At 45.2% G+C, this 25,442-nt stretch overlaps 1 protein-coding gene across 8 annotated transcripts; it reads left to right on the plus strand.

Annotated features, from left to right (window-relative positions):
- The first annotated feature begins 967 nt into the window (after nucleotides 1–967).
- FHIP1B (FHF complex subunit HOOK interacting protein 1B) lies at nucleotides 968–25,158 on the plus strand. 8 transcript variants are annotated; one of them, XM_070425413.1, is made up of 12 exons: nucleotides 968–1,050; nucleotides 10,658–10,987; nucleotides 11,120–11,758; nucleotides 12,103–12,261; nucleotides 12,449–12,535; nucleotides 12,741–12,941; nucleotides 17,068–17,147; nucleotides 17,332–17,537; nucleotides 17,923–18,702; nucleotides 21,411–21,589; nucleotides 21,746–21,908; nucleotides 24,637–25,158. In XM_070425413.1, the coding sequence occupies exons 2-12, from the start codon at nucleotides 10,850–10,852 to the stop codon at nucleotides 24,996–24,998; spliced, it is 2,994 nt and encodes a 997-aa protein (XP_070281514.1). In that variant the 5' UTR covers nucleotides 968–1,050; nucleotides 10,658–10,849; the 3' UTR covers nucleotides 24,999–25,158. The 8 variants fall into 8 exon arrangements, with proteins under 8 accessions (XP_070281514.1, XP_070281518.1, XP_070281516.1 ...); XM_070425417.1 differs by having other exon boundaries at nucleotides 17,332–17,495; XM_070425415.1 differs by having other exon boundaries at nucleotides 12,741–12,908.
- The last annotated feature ends 284 nt before the right edge of the window (nucleotides 25,159–25,442 follow it).

Consider the following 25,442-nt stretch of genomic DNA (forward strand, 5'->3'; position numbering starts at 1 on the left):
ACGTCCGTATCTCTTAGATTATCTTACTCTTGCTTGTTTCACAAGCTAGCTCAGACACTATCTCCTCCTGAGCTCTTCTTTCCCCTCACCCTCTATACCCACAAATCTCCATGCTAAGAGCTGTTCTTCCATGACACTTATTATTCTATGCTGCAATCGTCTCATTAAAGGACTGAGGTCCTGGAGGACAGAGGCCGGTTCTAACTGATCTGGAATCCCGCCTGACAAGGAGGCGCTTATTCCGTGTTCCTGAGTGACTGAATAAGACAAGGGGTCACGGGGCAGCAAAGTGCTGAGCAGCCCAGAGGAGCGGTCATCGTCCAGGTACTGTCCAAGCCGTGCGCACAGTCGGAGCAAAAACAACCCTGGACTGTTAGCAGTCAGCTCCTTCCAGGGCACCGCTTCCCACAGGCCCCGCCCACCCACTGACACTCCCCCCCAGACCTGCCCTTTCGTGATCGCCCCGCCCCTTCCACGCCCACTCTTCCACTCCAAGCCCCGCCCAGGACCCGGGGTCCAGTCCCTTCCGTGCTCGTCTCTTACAGCCCATCTCTCTCCTAACCCCCCGCTCTCAGGTCTTTTCCGGGCTCTTAAAGTCAGTCCCGCCTTCGGTCCAGCGGATCGACCTTCCCCCGCACCCTCCAGGCTCCGCCCCTCGCCCGTGGGCCTCCGCCTCCCCGGAGGTCTTCCCCAGTGACATGCCGGAGTCCTCCTGAGGGGCGGGGTGTACAGTATGAAGGGGCGGGATCGGAGGGAAGAGGCGGCACTCCTCGCTCGGAAGGCCGTGGTGGCCCCGCCCCGGCGCTCGGCCGTTGCCGGGAAACGGGCAGCGACGCTCTGGCTCAGGCCCGGTCTAGCCAATGAGCTGGCACGCCACTGCCCAGTCGTGCGTCTCTGGGCGGTGACGTGTGGTGCGCGGGGGCGCGGATTGCGTGGGGCGCGGGGCGGGGCGCGGCTGGGGCGCCTCTAGAGCGATGGCGGCGGCCTGAACTCACCTAGCGGTTCCACGGCGGTCGGGCCTGGTCAAGGTCCGGGTTCCGTGCGTGGACGGTAAGTGGGGGTGGGAGGGCCCGGAGAGCGCGCGAGGGGACGAGGCACTGGCCATCCCGGCTCCGGGTTTGGTGACTGTAGGGGTGGGAAAGGGACAGGGCGAGGGCTGGCGTGTGTCGAGCGGCCGGGTGTGAGTGTCTCAGGTGGGGAGCCGGGTTAGATAGGGGTGTGTGCGCAGGTGAGGAGCTGGCCCGGAGGAGGGGCTGCGGCGCCTTCCGAAGGGCCCGGTGGAAGGGAGTTGTGAAGCGGAGGGGCGGGGGCTCCTGCGGGCAGGGGTGAGGGCCGCCCCGGGACCCGGGTGTGGGAGTCAGGCCCGTGCGGGGAGGGGGAGAGGCAAGGGCGAAGGTGGGCTGGCAGTGATTTGGGGCGGGAGCTGAGGGCGGGGCACGGGAGGAAGGGCTGAGGGTGGCGAGGTTTGGATAAGGGTGGGAGCTTGGTTCCGAGGCTGCTGCAGTGGACTGTCCTGGCCAGTGAGAGCGGCAGTTCCAGCCTGAGTAGGACAGCTGAGGTCTAAGTGCTGTGCACCTGGCACTTCTGCTCCCGTGGGCGCTACACATTTCGGAGGGAAAAAAAAAAAAAGAAAGGCATCATGGGTTGATAGTAGCTATGAAATCGTTTGTTTTTTTAATTTAATTTTTTTTTTTAAGTCTTAGTCTTCAACAGAGTAATCACTGGGACCCGTTCCCTCCGGTTCCTCCTTGGGACTGCAGACTTGAAGATAGTCCCTCTCATGGAATTCTTTGGGGGCTATTTTTGCCTATATTTCCTCTCCACCTGCTTCTGGACAACCTTACTCCTGCGCTGCTCCTCACCTGTGCTGAGCAATGGGGCTTTGGTGGTTGTCATATAGATTGGATTAACCAAGTTTGGTCACTGATTCTACTTTCATGGGAATCACATGGTTTGTTGCATACGGCACTATATTTAGGCTCCCAATCAGGAAGCTTTTGCTCTCATATTCTTACAGGTAAATGAAAACAAAAACTATTGAGGTAAATTTTAGGTACAGTAGACTGCTCATATTTAAAATGTACATGTGTGATGCATTTTGACATGTTTACATCTGTGAAATCATCACCACTTCCAAGATATTGAACAGTTCTTCTACTCCCTTTCCCCCCCAATTTTCTTCTGTACCTTTGCAATTTGTTCTTTCCTCCGCAACTGGTTATTGGTTTCACTTTATTAGCATTTTATAGGTTTCCTATCTCCCTGCCCATCCACATGCACATGAAAAATTTGAAAGTTCTGGAAAGCTGGGTTGCCACTCAGTGATAATAGCCACTTTCACACCAATAAATTTCCCTCTGTGCTGACGGTCTACCACAAAGGCTAGACACCTTCCCCAACATGAGGAGGAGCGAGGCCTTTCCTGTCTAGACCCTTCTCTGAGAATTGGGGCCAGCCCAAGTTCCCATTCTGCTCCAGATTCCCAGCATCAGAACCAACTACTGTTCTGTCCCATGGTATGTTTTCATTGCTTCTCTCTGGTGCCAAACAGGTTTTCATGCTGGTGGAACCTTTGGCAACCTGCCCAGACGGTCAGAACCCTGTAGAACCTATATGTATCACAACAAGGTTTAGAGCAGTGATTCCTAAACATTGGGCCAAGGATTTTGCCAGCCTATGATAAAGTTTTCATCCATCCAAGGTGGAAGGAGAGAAAGACTACATAGGAAACATGAGTTTTTCGTAAAGAAATTTATTTGGAGATAATTATTTCTATCCTTTTGGTGTTAAAGTGCTCTCCCACTAATGAAATAATGGTGACAGTAGATGGTGGGTTTAAAAAAATGGCTTTGTTTGCCAGAATATAAAGTAACAGCCCTATATTTTAATAAGAAAATTATTCCTATTGGTTAGTGAATTCCAGACATTTAGAGTGTTTTATTATGTTGAGGAAGCATGCCTTTATATAGTAATTCTATATAATTTCTGACATCTAACCAGTATTATACTTCACATCACAATCTCAAATTTTACTGGATTTACATAGATATCTTGTGAAGTTGGCAAGGGCAGGAATTCTTATTTTATAGATGAGGAATCAAATTAGGAAGCCAGAGGTCACCTACTGATACAGTGTCCAAGCTGAACCCAAATTTGGTCTTCTGAGAGTAAGAGTGACTTGGAGAAAGAAAGTTTGTAATAGAGAGTGAAGGTGAGGTGGACTAAAAGACACATGGCATGTAGGAAGGGTTGTTATGACATGGAGGACATTATACTGGCAGAAAGCATTTTTTTTTTTAATGATTTGCAGTTGTTCTAGTTTGAGGGTGACAGGGATGAGGGTTCTGCTTAAATTGTGGCAGTGACATAGGAACAGGTATACATAATACCTGGATCACATTATGATAGTGATAGGATGAGTCAAGTCACGTGTCAGAGGGTTCTTTGGGACTGTCCAAGTTCTTGATTATTTTGGAGAAAGCACTGGGTTTGGTAAGCTTATTGTTTGCTATACGAACTCTTCGTTGAATAGTAATACATTAAGTATAATGGATTTTGACTTATGACATACAGCTCAGTGGTAGATCTGGGAGGTTGGAACATAGATGAGGATGAGAATGTAGAGATAGAAACGTGTGTAACCATTTATTTCACATCTGCTAGTGTCAGGCATTCTTCCAAGTGCTGGGAGAACAAATTCATTCATTCATATATTCATTTATTCATTCAGCAAATACTTCTTTAGCATATAGTCTGCCTGTGTGATGCTCACATTTTATTAGATCATAAGATAAAGAAGACATGGTCCTCTGAGGTCTCTTTTATGCCACACAGGTGTGATGAGCTCAAGGAATTCTCAATCTGATTGGGAAAGTTAGACACATGAAAAAATAATTTCAATTTAGAGAGAGAATATGAAATAAAAAATACATCATGAGGTGATTACTTCTCTGTATGTAGTCTCAGTCTCTCCCTATATTCCAATTATATATACTAGTATTCAGTGATCTATATATCTCCAAAGGTATCTCAAATTTAACATCTCCAAAACAGAAATTGTCTTTGCTCTGAAAGCATGCTTTTGCACTGTAGGCCCCATCTCAATCCAGACTTCGGTGTCATCTTCCATTATTTCTGCCCCTTCAGTCCTTGCATTTAATCAGTCACTAAAATCTTAATACATTTTATTCTCTGTTATTTCTTTTCTCTTCATTTCCACTGCTATAACTTCACTGTTAAAAGCTTTAGTTTACTTTCTCCTCTCTCCCATCCGGACTTTTTACCCCCAACAATGTCCTGCCTTCAAACTTGATTTTTTCTAGTCTGTCCCTAGAATGATCTTTCTAAAAATACAAATTTGATCATGGAACTCCTAAGCTTAAAAACGTTTGGCTCTTTGTGTACTGCAGGACAACATCCAAATTCTTTAATATGCATCATTTGGCCTGAACTCACCTCTCGGGCCTCATCTCCTGCCACTCCCTACTCTGTGTTCTAGCTTGAATAAATTGTTCACAGTTCCTTAACACATTTGTTACTTTTTTGAGCCTTGAAATCTTTGTAATAGCTGCTTCCTCTACTAGAAATGCTTTTTCTTCTCTACTCAGTGAACTTTCCTCATTTTTAAGATCTAGTTCAGCCTCACTTCTTTTATGACACCTTCTTTGGCACACATACCCAGCAGGGGTAGAGATAACCATGTGAGATATGGGGATTCACTGTTATAAATGGAAGTTAAGATGTGATTCATGTTGTGAGTTATAAGTGCTTTGCTGGAGTCAGATGAGAGGATTCCCTGTGAGAAGGAGAGGTACTGGGGAGAGGTAAGGTAGTAAGTTAGGACCATATACTGATAGCCCATTTGTTTTACACACATAGGCAGAGGGATAGACAAGATACGTATGCTGAGCTCTAGGTTGGTAGGCTTCTTTGGAGTAGATCTTCCCCCATTCTCTCTATCCCCTTACTCCTATTAGGTTTTAATCCGGTCTTTCTATTTTCACTATTTAGGATAACAGCCCACCCATACCTCTTATATCAGTATCAGTCATCTTGCCTAGAAAGAGCCACTGCGGGGAGAGGAGCCTTAGGATTTTATTGACCTGTTGTTAGAAGGTCATTCTGGTCCCTTTCTGCCTGCTGTACATGTTGGCAGGTGTATCCCCGCCCCCAGCTCCCTTTTCCTCTTTGCCTCTCCCAGGGCAAAGGTTCATAAGTGAGGCCGAGCCACTTCCTGCCCTGTGCTTGCTGTTCTGTGGTTGGTGAACACTTGCTGAGTGTTTTGGGCCCTAAGAAGAGTGCCTGACTGACTATTTGTGGGTCTGAAAGATCATTGCCTTCTTCCCCTTTTTTCTTTGTGGCTGGAACCTGAAGGTAAATCTGTAATAGAGTGGTGATTCCACCATCTTCTTTGTCTTATTCTGAACTTTACAGGGTTAACAGGGAGTGAGGAAGTCTAACCAGGTGATAAGGGACATCACGCTATGATTTCTTGTGTTTCTGCCGTATATGAAACAGGGCCTAGGTTAAGTGTTGGCTTTTAGGTTCTGGGACACTGATTCCAGCCTAGCTCTTGTCCTTGAGGTCTTTGTAAAGAGATGGGGTGGGGCTGAGGAAAGGTACAGGAGGTCAGTCCCCCTTGGGCCTGTAAGCAGTGCCCTTTGTTAGTTAAGCAGTAGAGCAGAAGTGGGCACCCCAAGTATATTGCAAAGTAGGTTTGTTAATTTTTGGAATTGAGTTCTAGAAGCTGGAAGCAGTTTAATTTGGAACATGTTACTGCCTTCCTTTGCTGAGACTGGATGCTTGGCCTTTCTTCAGCTCCCTAGGGTATGTGTGAGGTGGTGAGAATGGATATTCCAGCACAGGTTAGGTCTTTCTGTCAGAGATGAGGGCACCTTGGTGAGACAGAATCAGGAGCAGAAAGTGGGGAAAGATAAATGTCTTTTACAGAGCACCTGCTTTATGCCTGGAGTGCTACATAGGTTATCTTATTTAAATTCCTAAAACAGTAACTATTTATTTCATGAGAAACTTTATAGATGAAAAAACTGAGGCTCCAATGTGTGAAGTGATTATTTAAGGTCACATAGCTGGAAAATGTGGACTGAGATTCAAGCCTTTGTTTGAGGGACTCCTGAACTCATGCTTTACCTACTTCTTTTTGTTTCTCTTTCTTGAGCTTAGGGCCTCTATTTGTTTTCAGTCCTCAAGTGAGATGTGACTGAGAAAGCAGTCTGTAAACAATAATACTCTTGTCTCAGTCAGGATCTTTTTAGGTAGCAGATAACACAAATTGGATTTGGAAAAAATTAATAAAGGGATGATATTTATGGAGATAGGGGCAGTTTAAGGAATTCAGCAGAAATGATACAGCATCTCAGGGCTAATAACAGTGAGAGGGCTAGTAAGGCTAGTAACAGGGGACTTGTTAAAAAGATTCTTAGCTGTAGTCATTGCTTTCTCCAACCCATGCCTACTTGGGACGGTAAGTTTTTGGGAAGATGGGTAATTCCTTTTCTGGTATATTCATGCTGCTGATGGTTACTAGTTTGAATGACTGTGATTGATGGTTTATAGAAAACCGTGTGTGAAAGGCTGAGCATCCATTCTGTGGCTCTACCACCTTCTCACCCCTTCTCTTCTCCCTCACCCCCACTCTCTTGAGTGCATGATGGAGAAAAGGTTGGGTGGAGGAGGTAGTGGTAGATATTAGCTTCTCTGTTTCAGAGTTTGGATTTACCTAAAGTAGCACCCATTCTTTATTACTGTTGATCTTTCTTAGAGAAAGTAGTATACCTCTTTTTCTCAGACTAATCCTATACTTTAATTTTTGTTCAGTTATTCTCACCTTATTTACTTTCTTCATAACCTGTTACTTTCTTCAGATTTCTTTTCCTCATTAGATAAATATCTTTGAGGCTCTCCATCTAAAACCAAACCAAACCAAACCAAACCAAACAATAATAACTCTTCTTCTTGACTCCCCGCCCTCCCTCTCAGCTTCTTTAAACTATTGCCCTATTTTCATCCTTCCTAGTATTACTAAATTTGCATCTTACTCATCTTTAGCTCCTAGTCATGCTTTAACCATTTCCTTTCCTAAGTTTATCTAAAATACGATTGCTAAAACCAGCTGACCATTTTCAATCTTCATTCTACTTAATCTCTCTGTAGACTGTACCTTATGGTAAAAACACCTCTTCCTTGAAACATTTTTTTTAACCCTTGATTTCTAGATTATCACTATTTCTTGGATTTCTCCTTCCATTTCTGATTTACCTTCACAGTTTTTTTTTTTTTTTAAAGAATCCTCCTCTTTTACTTTCCTAAATCCTGGACATGATAGATATCCTATAGGTATGTCAAAAGTGTACTCATTCTCTTTTTTAAAACACAATTCCCTTTGTTATATTAGTATACTCCTAGTTGGTTAATGGCATTATCTTTTACTGAGTCTCCTATACTTCATATTAAGGTCTTCTTTTATCTTCCATTTGTTTGCCATGTCATGTTGCTTTTATTTCATGAATAAGTTAAAGCCGGAGGCAGATTTTCTGCGTATGCATCCCAGTCTTGCACTTACTAGCTGGCTCGCTTTGGCAGTTTATTTAACCTTTCTAGGCTTTGATTTTACCATGTCTAAAATGGAGATAATAGTACACCTAGGTTTGAATGAGGTACTACATGTAGTTCTTAGAATAGAGCCTGACTCAAAGTAAGTACTCAGTATATGTTAGCTGTTATAATTATTTTTAATTCATCATTCAGTTCCACAAGCATTTTTGAATGCCAGGCACTATGTTGCCATTGAGTTTCAGGGAAGAATGAATGATATGGTCACTTTCATTAAGGAGCTTGCTATTAATGGCAGATATATTATAGGTATAAATTCATATATGACATGCTAAGATAGAGGTGAACCTCAGATTTACCTTTTATTTTCTAATCTTGAACTTACCATGTTAGTTCATTCCATTTCTTTTTCTTTAACCAGTTAACTGCCATGTGTCCCAAATGGAAACCATCCCCACACTCCATGATATTTTGAATTTAATTAAAAAAATCAATTTGCAGCCAAAACCGGTTTGGCTCAATGGATAGAGCGTTGGCCTGCGGACTGAAAGGTCCCGGGTTCGATTCCGGTCAAGGGCATGTACCTGGGTTGCGGGCACATCCCCAGTAGGAGATGTGCAGGAGGCAGCTGATCGATGTTTCTCTCTCATCGATGTTTCTAACTCTCTATCTCTCTCCCTTCCTCTCTGTAAAAAATCAATAAAATATATTAAAAAAAAATCAAAAATCAGTTTGCAATGAATATTATAAAAATAAATACATTACTCATAATTCTTGAATATTGTCAGCTGAAAATTCTCACGAAGATGATTTTAAAGTTGGTCAGGGCTGCCACTTAGGGAAACATTTTTTTTTTCATAGATGTGCATGGCGTGTGGGGAAGGCCCGCTGCTTGCTTCTACAGACGCTCATGGCATACAATGGGTTAAAACAGACTGTTGAAACAGATTCTTATAAATTGTCCACTGCCATCTGTCTCTCTGCTCCACCTTATATTGCTATCTGGCATATTTTTAAAGGCAAATTTGATCTTGTAATTTCCTTGTTTAAAAACCTCCTTTGTTTTTAGGGTGTCCATAGATAAAACCCAAACTCCTTAATATGATATTCAGGTGTACTATTATCTCCATTTTAGACTTCACCCATATTTACTCTTCAACTCAATATTGTATCTCTCTTCTCTAGATAATCTGTAAGCCACACCAAACTTGCAACTGTTCTTCAGATTCGTTATGCTCTTTTATAGTGCCATATTTTTTTACATACTGTTTTTAATATGAAGAAAGCCTTTCTTTCCCTCTGCTCTCTTTGTGGCCAGTATCTGTTGTTAAAAGATTTAAGTTAGATAACACCTTTCCGAAATCTTATAACCTCCTGGGCAGAATTAGTTGCTTCCCTTTATGCCCCCCTGGCACTTTTGTAAATCCCTCTGTTTATAATTTTTACTGGAGTTTTTGTTTATGCTCCCCCAGCATTTTTTATCCATGTTTGTATTTCCAGTGCTTAGGCAGCACAGTGCCCAGTACTTTATCAGTGTGGATGTATATTGAGTTAATCTTGTTTGCTATTTAGGATTGGTCCCACCCTTTATACATACTGTCTCCTGTTCTATAGAAGGCTTCCTTAAGCATAGTTGCTACATTCCTTTATATGTGAGCTGGTAATGGTGAGAGAGAATATCTGGGTTGAAGAGGATGGCAATGTGGGGCTGTTGCCAGGTCTCTGGGTTTCTTCAGCCCTTGTTGAGTATAAAGAGGAAGGGCAACTGAACCACACCTTTCCTCTGAAGTTTTTACTTTCTTGAGAGACAATACTGCTCAGGGGGGTGGTAGGTGTGATGGAGAAGGAACTGTGAGGCAACAACTATTTTGTTACTTTTTCCCTTTATTTAGTGAAGGTGTCATGTCTTGTCCCCAAGAGTGAGTGTTGAATGTATCTGACAAGAGTGGGGAATATGTGTGTATATGGGAGTGTGTCCCTGTGTTCCTTGGTAGAGTTAAAATTGTTGTGCTCTTTCAGTTGGCTCTGCATTTCCACCTTTTAAGAGTATTCAGACATTAAGGGTATATTTGTACACTTCCTACTAGGTAGGCTTCTAGGGAGGGAACTGTGGTAGGGAGAACAAGTTTATTCCTCAACAGTATCAGAGGGTTGTAGTCAGATCAGGACTGGACTTCTTGATTGTTTATTTGTTCATTCATTCATTTATTACTTCATTCACTTCAGCATTCATCCATTTAACAAATATTGAGTCTTCAGGCACTGAGGATACAACTTCAAATAAAACAGATAATCTATGCCCTCTATGAACTTACATTCTAGTGGGATGATAGATAAATAATTTCAGGTAGTGAAAACTGCTAAGAAGAAAGTAGGATCAGGAAGCTAGAGAGTGAAGGTGGGAAGATGTGCTATTTAGATAGAATTGTTGAATAAGGCCTCTCTTAGGAGATGGCATTTGTAAAGAACTGAGTAACGTGAAGATTAGGAGAAGAGCACATCAGGCAGAGGGGATGGGGAAGTATTCACAAAGGCCTGTATGAGTAAAGTATGAGTGAGGAGGAGGATGGTAGGAGGTTGCACAGGTTAGATTATATAGGGCCCAATAGGTCAAGGTAAGGAAATTGGATAGTTATTAGGAGAGACATAATTTAGGTTTTAAAAATATCACTCTGCTTGTTGTGTTTAGAATAGACTCCGAGGGGTAAGACTGGAAGTATGGATGCCAGATTGGAAGCTATTGCAATAGTGAGATGTGTTTTGAGGATAGAGATGATAGGGTTTGCTGATGAACTGGATATTAGAAGTAAGGGAAAGAAATGAGGATGATATCCAGGATTTTGGCTTGATCATGTAGGTGAAAATGTTGCTATTTATTGAGATAGGGAAGGCTGGGGGAATAATAGGTTTAGTGGTAGAAATGAGTTTTATTTTAGACTTGTTAAGTTTAAGATGCTGATTGTGTGTGTGTGTGTGTGTGTGTGTGTGTAATTTTCAGTGGCGTGGTGGCTCTGAGTTCTTCCTGCTGGGTAGGAGAGAGTGGCAAACTTCTGTTGATCTCTTCCATTCTCTCTTTTTGAATTAGATTTGCAAGTCTGGACTGGTCAGCAACCTCTGGGCTTGTCACTCGGAGCCTGGTATATCTTCTGGCTCCATGGCCAGCTACTGGCTCCTATAGACCAGATGAAGCTGACTGGAAACACAAGTGGAGAAAGCCTCCAGCTGGCAAATTCTCAGAGTGTGGTCCTCTGGCCGCTGGCCCTGCCCAGCTGGCCTCATGGAGAGGATGAACTGGCTGAGCAGACTGGCCTCCCGGGGCCCTGGGCACCGTGTACCTCAAGGGGCCAGTCTGCAGACCCCTGTCGTGGCTGACCCTGAGACCTGCCTTATGGTCTTCAAGAATCACTGGTCCCAGGTAGGAGAATATATGCCAAAGGGGCTTGTCTACTGGCTTCCTGAGTCCTCCTAACTTTCTTTGTTCTCTCAGTGTGTCATTTAGTCACCTTATCATCTTAGATTTCCTCTATCTTGTGTCCTGTGTCCCCAGGTGGTGCGAATCCTGGAGCGACAAGGCCCTCGGGTAGCTCCTGGGGGTGCAGATGATCTCAGTGCTGTGCGCAACCATACTTACCAGATGTTGACGCTGCTGGCAGAGGATCATGCAGTCCCTTCAGCCCCCAATGCTCCTGGGCCCCTGCTGGAGTTTGCTCTGCGCGAGGATCTGCTAACCCGTGTGTTGGCATGGCAGCTTCAATGGGATGAGCTTGGGGATGGGGTTGAGGAACGGCGGGCTGAGCAACTGAAATTATTTGAGATGCTGGTGAGCGAAGCTCGCCAGCCACTCTTGCGGCATGGTCCAGTTCGTGAGGCTCTGCTGACCTTGCTGGATGCCTGTGGCCGCCCTGTGCCCAGTAGCCCAGCACTGGATGACGGCCTGGTGCTACTTCTCAGCCAGCTGTGTGTGTGTCTGGCCCGGGAGCCTTCATTGCTTGAGTTCTTCCTGCAGCCACCTCCTGAGCCTGGAGCTGCTCCACGTCTTCTCCTCTTTTCTCGCCTTGTTCCCTTCGTCCATCGAGAGGGCACCCTGGGCCAGCAGGCCCGAGATGCCCTACTCCTGCTTATGGCTCTGTCAGCTGGGAGTCCCACCGTGGGCCGCTACATCGCAGATCACTCTTACTTCTGCCCGGTCAGCACCTCCTGGGATGGGGGGTAGGATATGGTGTGTGGCACTGGATAGGAGATGTAGAGGGTCTGTGTATCAGGGCTCGCCTCAGGAAGTAGCCCCTGGATTTGAAAGGAATGCCTGGAATTGGGTGGGGATGAAACCATGGCTTAGGTGCATAGGGCAGGAACTAAGGCTCTTCATGGGCCAGTGTTTCCAGGTTGTTTGGAATGTTGGGTAACTAAATACCTGCTCTGGTCATAGCCCTTCCCCTTACTCTAATCAAAACTCTGGGTTAATAGCTGCCCTGTTCCCCTTTTTTATATTGTGTGAGCCTTTGGTAACCTATCCTTGGGGATGGCCCCCAGGTGCTGGCCACAGGGCTGAGTGCCCTGTACTCTTCATTGCCCCGAAAGATTGAAGTTCCAGGGGATGACTGGCACTGTCTGCGACGGGAGGACTGGCTGGGAGTGCCAGCCCTTGCACTCTTCATGAGTTCCCTAGAGTTCTGCAATGCAGTCATTCAGGTGGGACTGGGGTTCTCAGGAGGTCTGGCGCTTGGGCATTCTGGGGTGATGGGGTGGGAGGGGGTGCATTCCCTGGAGTTCTGCTGTTCTGTCATCTTGAAGGTAGGGTGCCTACTGTACCATTATATTCCCTTTCAGACAGTGGCTCCCCTCACAATCCTCCTTCCTCTTTCTCGTACCCCTGTAGGTGGCTCACCCTCTGGTGCAGAAGCAGCTGGTTGATTATATCCATAATGGGTTCCTGGTACCTGTCATGGGCCCTGCCCTGCACAAGGTGAGAGTCATGGGTAGCAAGACAGAATAGGGGATTAGGCTGAGGATGGCAACTTCACTGCCAGGACGAATGTGGGAAACAGTGGTCTAGGTACTCATCCCCTTTTCCCTGTCTGCTCCTAGTTCCTCCTTAAAACTCGGGAAATAACTCCAGTATATGTGCAGGGAAGCCCTAAATTTCCAAACTTTCCCTTCCCTTCATCCAGACCTCTGTGGAGGAGATGATCGCCAGTACCGCCTATCTGGAACTTTTCCTACGGAGTATTTCAGAGCCTGCCTTGCTCCGTACCTTCCTGCGATTCCTGCTATTACACCGGCATGACACCCACACCATCCTTGACACCCTCGTTGCCCGTATTGGCAGCAACTCCCGGGTATGGCCCCTACCTCTGTCCTGGCTTACTTGGGTGAGCCATCTTCTCTCTCTGACCTTTGTTCTGGGAGGGTGTCACTGCCCTTCTTTGGCCTTTGTCTCCAGCAATCACTTTAAAGTTGACAGCACTTACTTTCTACTATTTAACTTTTAACCATTTTGGTACAGGTTTTAATATGCCTCCCTGCTTTTGCAATTTATGACTCTAGAACACAATTTCCTTCTCTGGATGACTTTGGGTGCTCATCATGGCTTTAGGTTTTGCCATTGTACTACACTTGTGATGTATCGTTGACATGATACATCTTTGACATGATACAGTCATGTAGTGTTCTGTGGCCTGTTTTGGGTGACTTAGATTGCTTTTTCAGGTTTTGTGTCTGCTTTGATAGCTGGCCCAGCTGCTACTGGCATGCTTATCTTTTTCCCCCTTTGGATTTGCTGCATTTGAGCTGCTATAACTTGGGGTACACACCCATCTGTCTACTTACATTACTTCCTCTTGAACATGATTGTTCACTATGTGCCATACTGTTCTCTGGTACCGAGTATATAATGGTATATTAGGTAGACATGGATGCTGACTTCATGGTGCTTCCTGTATAGAGGAGATAGATAAGCAAACACATTACTGAAATAATTGAAAATTGTAGTCATTGTAATGAAAAAGCAAACAGGGTGCTTATAAAATAAAATGGTGGTAAAAAAAAAAAAGCCACACAAAAAAACCTCTCTGAGGAGGTGAGATTGAGTTAAGACTTAAAGGTCATGAGAGAGGTAGCTTATTGAAGAGCAAATGGAAGAATAGTCTAGGCCAGCGGTTCTCAACCTGTGGGTCGCGACCCCCTTGGGAGTCGAACGACCCTTTCACATGGGTCACCTAAGACCATCGGAAAACACATATATAATTATATATTGTTTTTGTGATTAATCACTATGCTTTAATTATGTTCAATTTGTAACAATGAAATTGGGGGTCACCACAACATCAGGAACTGTATTAAAGGGTCGCGGCATTAGGAAGGTTGAGAACCACTGGTCTAGGCAGAGGGAGCAACATGCAAAGGACAACGAATGGGGAAGAGCTTAATGTATTTAAGGAAATGAAAGACCAGTGTGACGGGAGGTGTAGTGAGCAAGGGAAAGAAGTTAATGAGATGAAAGTAGAGAAGTAGGCAGGGTTCAGATCATGTATGGCCTTGTACACCGTGATAAGAAGTTTCTATTTTAACCAATAGAAATGTATATAAAACAGGAGCAAATAGTTTCCAAGTGATAAAGACCTGAAGTCTTTCTGGGAGAGTAAAGCATTAGTTTAACCATGGACTTCATGGCATTTATTTTAGCTCTGCAGTCATTTTGGTTTCCTTTAATTACAAATAATTGGAGTTCCCTGGGTCCTTGTGTTTAAAATAGAAGTTCTTGGATCATGGAAGGTTCTAGAAAACTGTTCTAGATAATTGACATACTTGGTAGTAGGGTTCTAGGTAGGTGAGGTTCCCAGATAGATATGTTTTGTATAGGTGAGGTTTCTGAATAGCTAAGTTAGAGTATATGTGAGATATTCGAATCTCATTCTGATCAGACCAGTGTTTTGAATCAAATATACACTTCCAAATTTGAAAATAACTACAACAGGTTCTAAGCTCTGCCTTAGATGTCTAGGGTTATAATCTTTGGGAGTAGGCCTACAATGTGTATTTTTAAAAATGTTTCAAAAAATAATTATGATACATGTCATGGTTAAGAATTATTGGTATAAACCAAGAAAATAGATGTCAAAACTTTAATTTTACAAAGATATAAAAAATTTTATTTCTCACTATGCTTATGTTTGACCTCAAGGAATATCCTGTTTATGTTTTGGGACAGTTGATTTCCTTCTTGAGGTCATTTTTCTTCTTCTTCTGTGCTGGCCTGTACCCATCTTGCTTTTGTCTTAATCTTAACTTCTTTGATTCTCCCTCATTGTCTTTAGCATATGTTTCTATTAGTCTTACATTTGGCCCCCTGTCCTCAGGAATTCTGGTTCTTGGAGGAACCAGATCTCTTCTGATTTCAGGATGCGTGTGCTGATCATGCAGATCTTTCCTTTCTGTTGTTTGGCCTTTTAAAGTTTGATTCTGTTGGCCGGACTTCATAACTTCTGTGGCCTCATTTGTGGCTTAAAGTAAATCATGCTCACTAGCTACCCTGTGTGCCTATTTGTATTAGTTTTCTATTGCTGAAATAACAAATTACCACAAGCATAGTGACTTAAAACAACATAAGTTTATTATAGTACAGTTCTGTAGGTCATATGTTTGCCACAATCTCTCTAGGTTAAGGTCAGTGTTGGGGGTGCTGTGTTCCTTTCTGGAGGCTCTAGGAGAAGATTCTTGCTCATTTGGCTTTTTGGTAGAATTTCTTTCATTGTAGTTATGATTGAGATCTGTTTTCTTGCTGGCTGTCAGCTGAGGACCATTTCCACCCAGAGGCCCACCAGTTCTTGGCTTTAGGGCCCTTTTCTTCCATCTTCAAAATCATCCATGGTGGATTGAGTCCCTCTCATGTTTCAAATCTCCGCCCCCCCGCCCCCCCTTTTTTTTGAACCTAGCAGGAAAAGGTTCTTTGCTTACTCCTGTGATTTGATTGGGCCACTTTGATTATCTTCCCATGTCAAATTCTGTTACCCTTAATCATATCTGCAAAGTCCCTTCTGCCATGTAAGGTAAAATATTTGCAGGTTCTGGAGATTAGGACCTTTCAGTTAGTCTGAATGTTTTTATTGCCAGTTAAAATTGTCATTTAGAAAACCATGCTGTCCAAAATGTGAACTGCTATCTCATCTCTTTCCCACTGTGGCTGTCTTTTAATTCTCATTTAGTAAATGATGAGCACCTAGACCAGTGATGGCGAACCTATGACATGTGTGTCAGAGGTGACACGCGAACTCATTTTTTTGGTTGATTTTTCTTTGTTAAATGGCATTTAAATATATAAAATATCAAAAATATAAATCTTTGTTGCAAATATAAAAAAATTTCTATATGTGACACAGCACCAGAGTTAAGTTAGGGTTTTCAAAATGCTGACACGCCAAGCTCAAAAGGTTCGCCATCACTGACCTAGACTATGCATGTAGTGCCCTAGACTGAGACCCAATAGTTGTCTTTAAGGAGCTCAAGGTGTCTGACATACTTGCCATAAGGGAAGTTTATAGAAAGTGCTGTGGGGATTCAGAATGAGGGAGACTTTACGTGTGTCTGTTCTCTTCCCTTACTTTCTTTTCTAAAACAAAAGCTTTCCCCTATTCTGGACCCACCTATTTTTTCCTTTTCCTGTCAGCTGCCCTTGAGCTTTTCTTTAGCCTACCATCTGAGAGATAACACTGGTGTTGGAGAGGTGACTCACCGCCTGTTCGCCACCTGTTCACAGCCCCGCCCATATCCCAGCTGGTATTTTTCCAGGTTCCCTCTGTTCTCTTATTGGTAGGCATTCAGTTACTGTGCTGCTACAGTCTCTGCTGGCAGGTATTCACCTAGTTATCATGTTGCTGTTGTATCTTGTTACTTATTCAGTTTTAGTATTTCCTAGGGTCTCTTTTCATGGATATTCATTCTATTTAAGTATTGCTGGAATCTCTGCTGACTGGTGAATATAGCTAGAGTGTTTGCTGATATATGTATGGTCTATAGCAGTGGTCAGCAAACTGCAGCTCGGCAAACTGGGGCTCGTGAGCCACATGCGGCTCTTTGGCCCCTTCAGTGTGGCTCTTCCAAAAAATACTGGCTTTTCCACAAAATACCGACTTCTGTGCATGGGCCATGAAGTTTCAATCGCACTGTACGTGCACGTCCACACGTGTATTTTGTGGAAGAGCCACACTGAAGGGGCCAAAGAGCTGCATGTGGCCCGTGAGCCGTGGTTTGCCAACCACGGGTCTATAGAAATACATTGGCTTTGACATATGGTTCATTCCTATCTGTTAATAGTGAAGTCTTGCCCACAAACATCATTTTATCATTTATTGAATGACTTTTATATGCTAGGCCCTGTACATGTTGTTGTTCTAGGAGTGGTTGGTTGGGCCAGGGGCTGGGAGGGTTCCCATTTGGTAAATATCTTGGAGGGTAGAGAGCTCTTATGGTGACTCCTTCCCTCCTCTCCCACCCCTCCAGCTCTGCATGGTCTCTCTCAGTCTCTTCAGGACCCTACTGAACCTCAGCTGTGAGGATGTCCTGCTGCAGCTGGTTCTCAGGTACCTGTGCGGTCAGGGCTGAGGGATGGCTGATCCTGAATCCTGTGCATTGCTGGGGCAATGGGTTGTATTGGGGTTGCTCGTGTGTTTCCTCTTGGAGGCAATTCCATTGGCCTGATGTTTTCCAAAACCCTGTCCTCCTTTCCTGATTTATCCTGTGTCCTTTTTCTCTTGTCTTTCCTAGGTATCTTGTCCCATGTAACCATGTGATGCTGAGCCAGAAGCCAGCTGTGCGTGATGTGGATCTATATGGACGAGCAGCAGACAAGTTTCTCTCCCTAATCCCACGCTGTTGTCGGCACTGTGCCCCCAGCCCACCCCGTCCAGAGCATGCCTCGTGGGCACGAGGTGGGCCTAGCAGAGAGGCAGGGAGAAGGGAGGACATCACGGGTATGGCCTGGATTCTGGGGGAGCCTAACAAGAAGGGAGGGTTAGGGAGGTGGCCATGAGTGGCATTCCATCTTTGGGGAAGTAAATGAGGAGGAGTCTTGCAGGGTGGATTCTTAACTTCACCAAAGAAATTTAGCTTCGGAGTAAATTGTTCCTCTCTAGTCCGGTATTCTTTCTGTATCCATTGTTTCTTTGGTGTTGGTGGTGGTGAGATGGAGTAATGGATGAGGAAAAGCTTTATTTGGAGGGTGGAGAGTTAGCTGTCTGAATTGTACCATGTTTCTGCTGCCTCGTTACCTTCTCTCTCAAGTTTCCCTAGATGTCTTATCCTTCTTCCTGGACCTCTGTCTCTTCGATCCCTCTTATGTTTTTTTCCCATCTGCAGGTCCTGGAAGCCCAAGTGTTGACTCCTCTTCTGTGGTGACAGTCCCCCGGCCCTCTACACCATCTCGTCTGGCGCTCTTCCTGCGACAGCAGAGTTTAGGTGGCTCCGAGTCCCCAGCCCCAGCCCCTCGCTCACCAGGGCTTGCTTCATCCCCGGCCTCCAGCCCTGGCCGAAGGCCAAGCCCTGCAGAGGAGCCTGGTGAACTGGAAGACAATTACCTGGAGTATCTGCGTGAGGCGCGCCGTGGCGTGGACCGCTGTGTCCGAGCTTGCCGTACCTGGTCTGCTCCCTATGATGGCGAGCGGCCTCCTCCTGAGCCCAGTCCTGTTGGCTCCCGGACTAAGAAACGCAGCTTACTGCCTGAGGAGGACAAGGACAATGTGGGAGAAGGGGAGGAGGAGGAGCTGGGGAGCGGGAGACTGGCTGGGGGTGCAGGGGAGGGCCCTGGCCACCTGCCTCCTCCTCAGCTCAATGGGATGCCAGGACCATGGCCTGAGGGGGCCAAGAAAGTTCGTCGGGTGCCACAGGAGGGAGCAGGGGACCTGCCAGAGGGCACCTCTGAGGGCATGGCAGGACTAGAGGGCTTTGGGCAGGAGCTCCGGGATCTGGAGGTGGCTTTGAGTAATGGGGGGGCCGGCTCAGAGCCTCCCCTAGAGCCTCCACTACCTCTTGAGGAGGAGGAGGCCTACGCAAGCTTCACCTGTCCCCCTGAGCCCCCTTGCCCCTTCCTCAACAGCCCTTTGCGGACTCTCAACCCGCTGCCAAGCCAGCCCTTCACTGGTAAGCTACTTAGCCTAAGTCTTCTCCTTTGTGTACTCTGCATGTTTTTGAAGTGTCTGTGCTGGTTTCTGAGATTTCTTGGCCATGTCATTTCTGTGTACTTGCCTAGCTCCTCATCCATTTTGCTTGCATTCCTTCCAGATTAATATTATGTCATTCTTGTGTCTTTGTGTCTGCGTGTACATCTTCCATGCTTGTGCTGTTTTGAGTATTGACTTACATCTGAGCCTTGTATGTCTGTCCTATGTGCATGTTCCCCCTCTTCCCCACTCTGGCTGTTTCCTGGGATTTGTGATTAGGATATTCTCTGTCTGGTGCTTTCTGGTGAATCACAGCAATATATCCAAACCATGTGGAAGACATACCTGTTGTCTTGTGTAGGAGGCATCTATCTGTAAATCATGCTGTCCCCACCAGGTATCTGTCTGGGTTTTAGCTCTTCTGTGGCCCAGGATCTTCTGGTGTTCTTTCCCTACCCAGCCCTGGCCTCCTTTCTCCAAGCCTCTTCTCAGAAGGACTGAATTTCAAGTTTCTCCTGTTCCCTGTCCCTGTACCTTGTTGGTTGCCATTACTGTCTAATAAGACTTAAAGATTTATGATTAGTAATAAGGAGTGACGCAGATAATAAAATACCTCTTTAGGGCAGATGATCAAGTGTGGCCCTGAGCTCCTCTGCTGAGTTCTTTTGATCTCTGCAGGATGCCCTTGGAGCTAGACCTGACCTGAGTGGCTAGGCTAACTCCTCTTTGTTTTTGTTTGAGAGCCGGTTCTATCCAGCCCAGCCCTCAGCTGGTTCTTATTCTTACTCCATACCTGTGTGAGGGGGAAGAAAAATGAACCAAAAACCACCTCTGGGAAGCAGTGTAGTGCTTTGGACTAGAAATACCTTGAATTAAAGTCCCATCCATGCCATTGATACATGTAAATCATTTACTACAATGCTGGTACATTGTGAGAACTCAGCAGGAGGTGGTAGCTTTTCACTACGATTATCATCTTTTGAGTCCATGGCAGATATATATATATATCTCCATCCGAGGACATGCTTCATTGATTTTAAAGAGAAAGGAGGGGGAGGGGGGGAAGAGAGAGAGAGAGAGAGAGAGAGAGAGAGAGAGAAACATTGATGTGAGAAACATGCGGTGTATGCGCCCCCATTAAGATCGAACCCGCAATCTAGGTATGTGCCCTGACTGGGAATTGAACCCACGACCTCTCGATCCATGGGATGATGCCTAACCAACTAAGCCACACGAGCCAGAGCAAGTGCATGGCAGATATTGGTTGACCAAGGCAACCACCCATCACTGGTTGTTTGTAGTCTAGTTGGCATGCCTTGATCAGTACCTGTTCTGACTGGGCCTGAGATATATTGACATCCTGCTTGCACAGCATCAGGGATTCATGATGACTCCCTCTTGCAGGCTTCAGAAATTATATATTTTCAGTTATTTATTTAGTCTTTGCTTTCCTACTTTCTGCTCAGTACCACTAGAAGATGGCATGCAGATTTTATCACATTTTTGGAGCATTAATTGAAGCTATACCCTCTTACTTTGTGAACTCACCTGAGCATTTTGAATTTTCTTTTATACGAAAGTGCCAGGAAATGAGAGGAACAGAAGGACAAAGTTATGGGGTATCTTAGGACCCTATTAAGCTAGAGTTGTTTTGGAGCTAAGGCTAGTTATGTGCATCTGAAGTGGAGAACATTCTAGAATATTTTCCAGGATTCACTGTCTCTTGTCTTTCATTGTTCTCCTGTTTCAGTTCATAGTGCAATTTTTAGGTACACTTTCTTTTCCCCATAATTCTCTGGTCAGACAGACTGTGATGGTCTGGAGTGCTCAGGCTGGGGCTCTGGCGCATTGAGGCCAGTTCTCCCAGTGGCACTATCTAATCCCTTCTGTTATTCTGTCTCCTACCAAAGAGGCTGCCGTGACTTGGTTTTCTCTGACTCTTAACTCTCAAGCTCTTTTTTTCTACAGATTCTTTTCCACCTTCTTGATTCCCAGCTCCTCAAAAGAGCTGATTTCTTCTCTGGTCCTCCAAAGATTTCTCCCTGACTTTAAGTTGGCCTATATAGTCACCTTGTTTGCCTTTGTTATACTTCCTTGCTTTCTTTTTGCCCCAAGTCTAATGTTATCCTCTGTTTGGTGTGTAACCTGATTTCTTTTGGTTTTACTCACTTTCTCATTCTTTCTTCTGTTGTGCCTCTTGGATGAAGCTTTTAAAAAGACCTGTGAAATGTTATGTAGCTTATAGTTATTATTGAGTATTTATAATTTGCTATATTTTAGACTAAATGCTTTATGTTAGTCTCCTTTTCATCCTCTTAATAACCTTATAAGTAGGTATATTTTCTTATTTTACCAAGTAGGAAACTATTCTTAGAGAGTTTTGACTCGTCCAATAACTAACTAGTAAAGGATAAAGCTGAAATTTGAAACCAGCTTTTTCTGATTCCAGAGCCTACAATCTGGCTCTTCAGCTCAAGTGTGTGTAAAACTAGTATCTGGACTCTTGTGCATCTATGTGGTATCTGCCATTTTATCTTCTCCAGAATAGGTGGTCACAGGATATTTAAACATACTCAAAGACTGACATACAAATAACTATCATCTAGTCTGGGGTCTCTTGTTTTGGGGAGGAATGCGTGCAATGTGCATTGTGTTCAGGCCTTGTGTCCTTGTGCCCACCTCCCCCAGGCCCCTTCATGGCTGTGCTCTTTGCCAAACTTGAGAACATGCTGCAGAACTCCGTCTATGTCAACTTCCTGCTGACAGGGCTGGTGGCCCAGCTGGCCTGTCACCCCCAGCCCCTGCTCCGCTCTTTCCTGCTCAACACCAACATGGTCTTCCAGCCCAGTGTCAAGTCCCTGCTGCAGGTGTGCGATGCATGCATGCATGGGTGCGTCCAGGCTCCATGGTGGGCCAGGCCCGCAGCTGGAGTGGCCCTGGGGGGCTGGGAACAGGCCCAGTGTTTCTAGAAAGGTATGTCTGTCTAGCGCTACCCAGAGATGTCATGAAGTTGTGCTTTGTAGGTGTTGGGCTCCGTGAAGAATAAGATTGAGAGCTTTGCGGCCTCCCAGGAGGACTTCCCAGCACTGCTCTCCAAAGCCAAGAAGTACCTCATTGCTCGTGGCAAGTTGGACTGGGCTGAGGGCCCTGCAGCAGGACCTGCTCCTCGCCGCTCTGATTCTCTAGGTAAGGCCTACTCTACCACCCCTCTCCTGATCCTCCCTACACAGCTAATTAATGTAGGTCAAGTGAACACTTATTAAGGGTGAAGCCTTGTGCTGGGAACTGGGAACTGGCAACAAATTGAGTCTTGGTGTTTGTTTTCAGGCTTCTTGTCAGGATATAGTTCTGTCCACTAAGAGCCAAATCAGCAGTACCAGCAAGAACTGCTCTAGTAGTTGGGGACAGGCAAGGGGACAGAGTAGTCTCTAGACTAGATATTGTTACAGCTTTGTAAAGGATGTGCCACTTGACATGGGCTTGATGGTACTCTCTAACCACTCCATGCACTTTTTTCCTTAAGCCCCATTTGACATCTGCTCTCTTGCTCTTGGATTTGGGTAGGCAAGGAGTGGGATGGCCTTATTCCTCTGTTTAGGGAACGGCATGAACTACCTAGTTGGAGCAGGGGATTTTGAAGGTGGTGGAACAGTTGGTAGTAAGGCTAGAAAGATTGACTAGAGCAGAAGGTTCTCAGAGTTGAAGTTGGGCTGGGTAGAAGTTGTGAAGTTTTAGGCTGTGAGAAACCGTTGGACGTTCTTAGATCTGGGAATGGAGGGTAAGAATATTAGTTCATGTGCTAGGTGAATTGGAGGTAGGAGGAAATGTATTTAGGATGTGACCTTTAAGGCTTGAATAGTGGAAATAGAAAGGAAGAATTTGATAAGGTGGAAATGGGATGGAAGTAACCCCAGAATTTGTTGAGTGGTTGTGAAGTATAAGAAGGAATGAGTTATATATGACCATGAAATTTTAAATCTAAATCTTTCATCAACAAATATCTGAGCACTTGCCATATGTGTTGTGTATTGTCTTTGGTACAGGGGACTCAGGGAGGGACAAGATGAGATCTTGGCCTTCAAAGAGCTAACAGTCTGGAGAGAGAGGAAGGGAGAGAGAGACTAGAGGAATCTCATAACCAGGGGAGCAAGGTCCCAAAGGTGGTGTGATCTAGAGCAGCAGAAAGGATTAACTTTGGATAGGAAAAGGTTTTTTCCTCCTTTGAGGCAAATGAGGGCAATTGAAAGGAGGAAATGATATGTATCAAAGGAGTTGTGAGATGTGGAAGGGAAAGTTGGGGTATTGAAGTCACCCTTTGTTACTCAAAGTAGGAGACGAAATGATATGCCAAGATCAAGAGCGCAGATGTCAAATGGGGCTTAAAGAAAAAAGTGCATGGAGTGGTTAGAGAGCCCCAGAAGGGTTATTATGCAGCTGTGAAGACCCAGGAAGTTCCTTAGCATGATTTCCTGATGGTCTAGTGCTGTGCATATTTCTTCCTTCCACATTATTAGTACTGTGTTCTCTGTGAAGGGGCCAGTGATACAAAGGTAAATGAGACAGAGTCCAAGCCCTTAAGCTCACAGATTAGTGTATGAGGTAGATGACATGTAAGCAAGTTATTAATACAATGTGATTAGGGCAATGCAATGGGAAATCAGTGGAAGGAGAATCAGAGTGGATTTTTCAGAGAGGTGGAGATAGTGAAATTAATCCAAGGATGGAAACTGTAGAGAGGGCAAAATTAAGGTGGAGAGGGCAAAATTAAGATGGAGAGGGCTACAGAAGCACGGCAAGAGTTTGGAGGGTTCCAGGAAGAGCAGCTAGATGTGGATGCAAAAGCAGGTCGAGAGAGTTTTGAGAGGAGGTTGGAGGAGTGTAGGCTTGGTTGTGTGGTGAAGGGTTCTGAATGCTAACTTTAATAAATCTGTCCAGCATCACTCAAAATTAGAGGCAGAGAAAGGGAACCATATCATGATCTAGAGACTAGATCAGCCGTAGGCAAACTATGGCCCGCGGGCCGGATCCGGCCCATTTGAAATGAATAAAACTAAAAAAAAAAGACCATACCCTTTTATGTAATGATGTTTACTTTGAATTTATATTAGTTCACATAAACACTCCATCCATGCTTTTGTTCCGGCCCTCCGGTCCAGTTTAAGAACCCATTGTGGCCCTCGAGTCAAAAAGTTTGCCCACCCCTGGACTAGATGCTTAGAGTTATGCCCTAGATATGGACGTAGATCCACAGCCAGGAATCTAGACAGAGAATTAGAGTAAAGAAGTCAATATTATAAGTGGCTTATTTGAATTTAAGCTGACATGAAGCTGCCTGGCCACAACCAGTGGGAAGGTGGCTTTGGTGAATATAGGAGAGGGACTGGCTGAAGGTGAGGTGGCACAGGAGAGCAGATCTTGGATAGATGGTGTAATATGACAGAAATAATAAAGTCACTGAACTATATGATTGCATCGGTAGCATCTGTGGGCATTGAAAGAGAGAGGATGTGGGTCAGGTGAGATAGATGGGGGAAGGTGGAAGTGGTTGACTAGTTCAAGAGGGTGATAGGAAGTTGATGTAAAGCCGTGTTATGCACTGAGGAGAAGCAGCTTGGTGATGGTAGAATAGTCATTGGAAAGAGGAGAGGTAAGAGAATCCCTCAGGGTGAAGGGTCATGGAAAAGGAAGGGATCTTGGTTGGGAGTGTAGTGGCTGAAGTGTTAACTGACTGGGAAGACGGAGGATGGTTTGCTGGGTGGGGAGGCTGGATAGAGGGAAGAAGGCTGGGCAGGCAGCATTTTGATGTTAGAGTCTTAGTTGAGAAGTCCATGCACCGAGGAGGGGTGGGGAAATTTCAGCTCTTAGACTAAGGGAGTTTGCCTGACCTCTGCACCTTCACTCTGTTTATTTGTAGTGAAGAGCCGGAGGCCATCCTTGGGGGAGTTGCTCCTGCGACATGCACACAGTCCAACCCGGGCCCGGCAGGCGGCACAGTTGGTTCATCAGCCTGGGAGAGACAGCACAGGACTTGGCCTAGGTGGGGGCTCCCCTGGGGCTTCCACTCCGGTTCTACCTCCCCGGGGCGGGGCCACTGAGCGCCAAGGTGAGGCTCTGCGAGTCAAGAATGCTGTCTACTGTGCAGTCATTTTCCCGGAGTTTCTCAAGGAGTTGGCTGCCATCTCCCAGGCCCATGCTGTCACCTCGCCTTTCTTGTTGGATACTTCAGAGGAGGGGAATGTCCCTCCTGTCTCAGGCTTCGGGCCCCTCAATCCTTAACTTCCTTCCATGGACAATCAGGGCCTTGAGTGGCCTGGGTTGGGGCCATGGTACAGGCTCCTTTTTATGTTTGGAGGGAGTGGCAAGAGGACTTTTTAATTTATTTCAGATGAATGTTTTATGGAGAACTTGTTGCAATATGTATAAAAGGGAAATCTATTCTGTGCTCATTCTTCTTTCCCACCCTTTTTCTATGGGACTGGTACTCAAAAAGGTTGTACATAGATGGGGAATTGGTCAGGGATATTTTCTTTATGGTGAGAACATTGATGCCAAAGTTTCAAGGTACTCCTTATTCCCTTAGAGCAGGGTTGGGGAATGTCTGGCCTGCCCGCAGGCTGTATAAGGACCCCGAAATCACTTGGTTTGGCCCTGACAAGACATTAGGGGTGAGTTAATTAAATGTTTGACCAAATATAGCAGGCTAATTTTTAAGTGGATAAT

Source organism: Myotis yumanensis, unplaced genomic scaffold (assembly GCF_028538775.1).
Source record: "Myotis yumanensis isolate MYYU_CA2020_CCGP unplaced genomic scaffold, mMyoYum1.0.hap1 SCAF_10, whole genome shotgun sequence".
NCBI lineage: Eukaryota > Metazoa > Chordata > Mammalia > Chiroptera > Vespertilionidae > Myotis > Myotis yumanensis.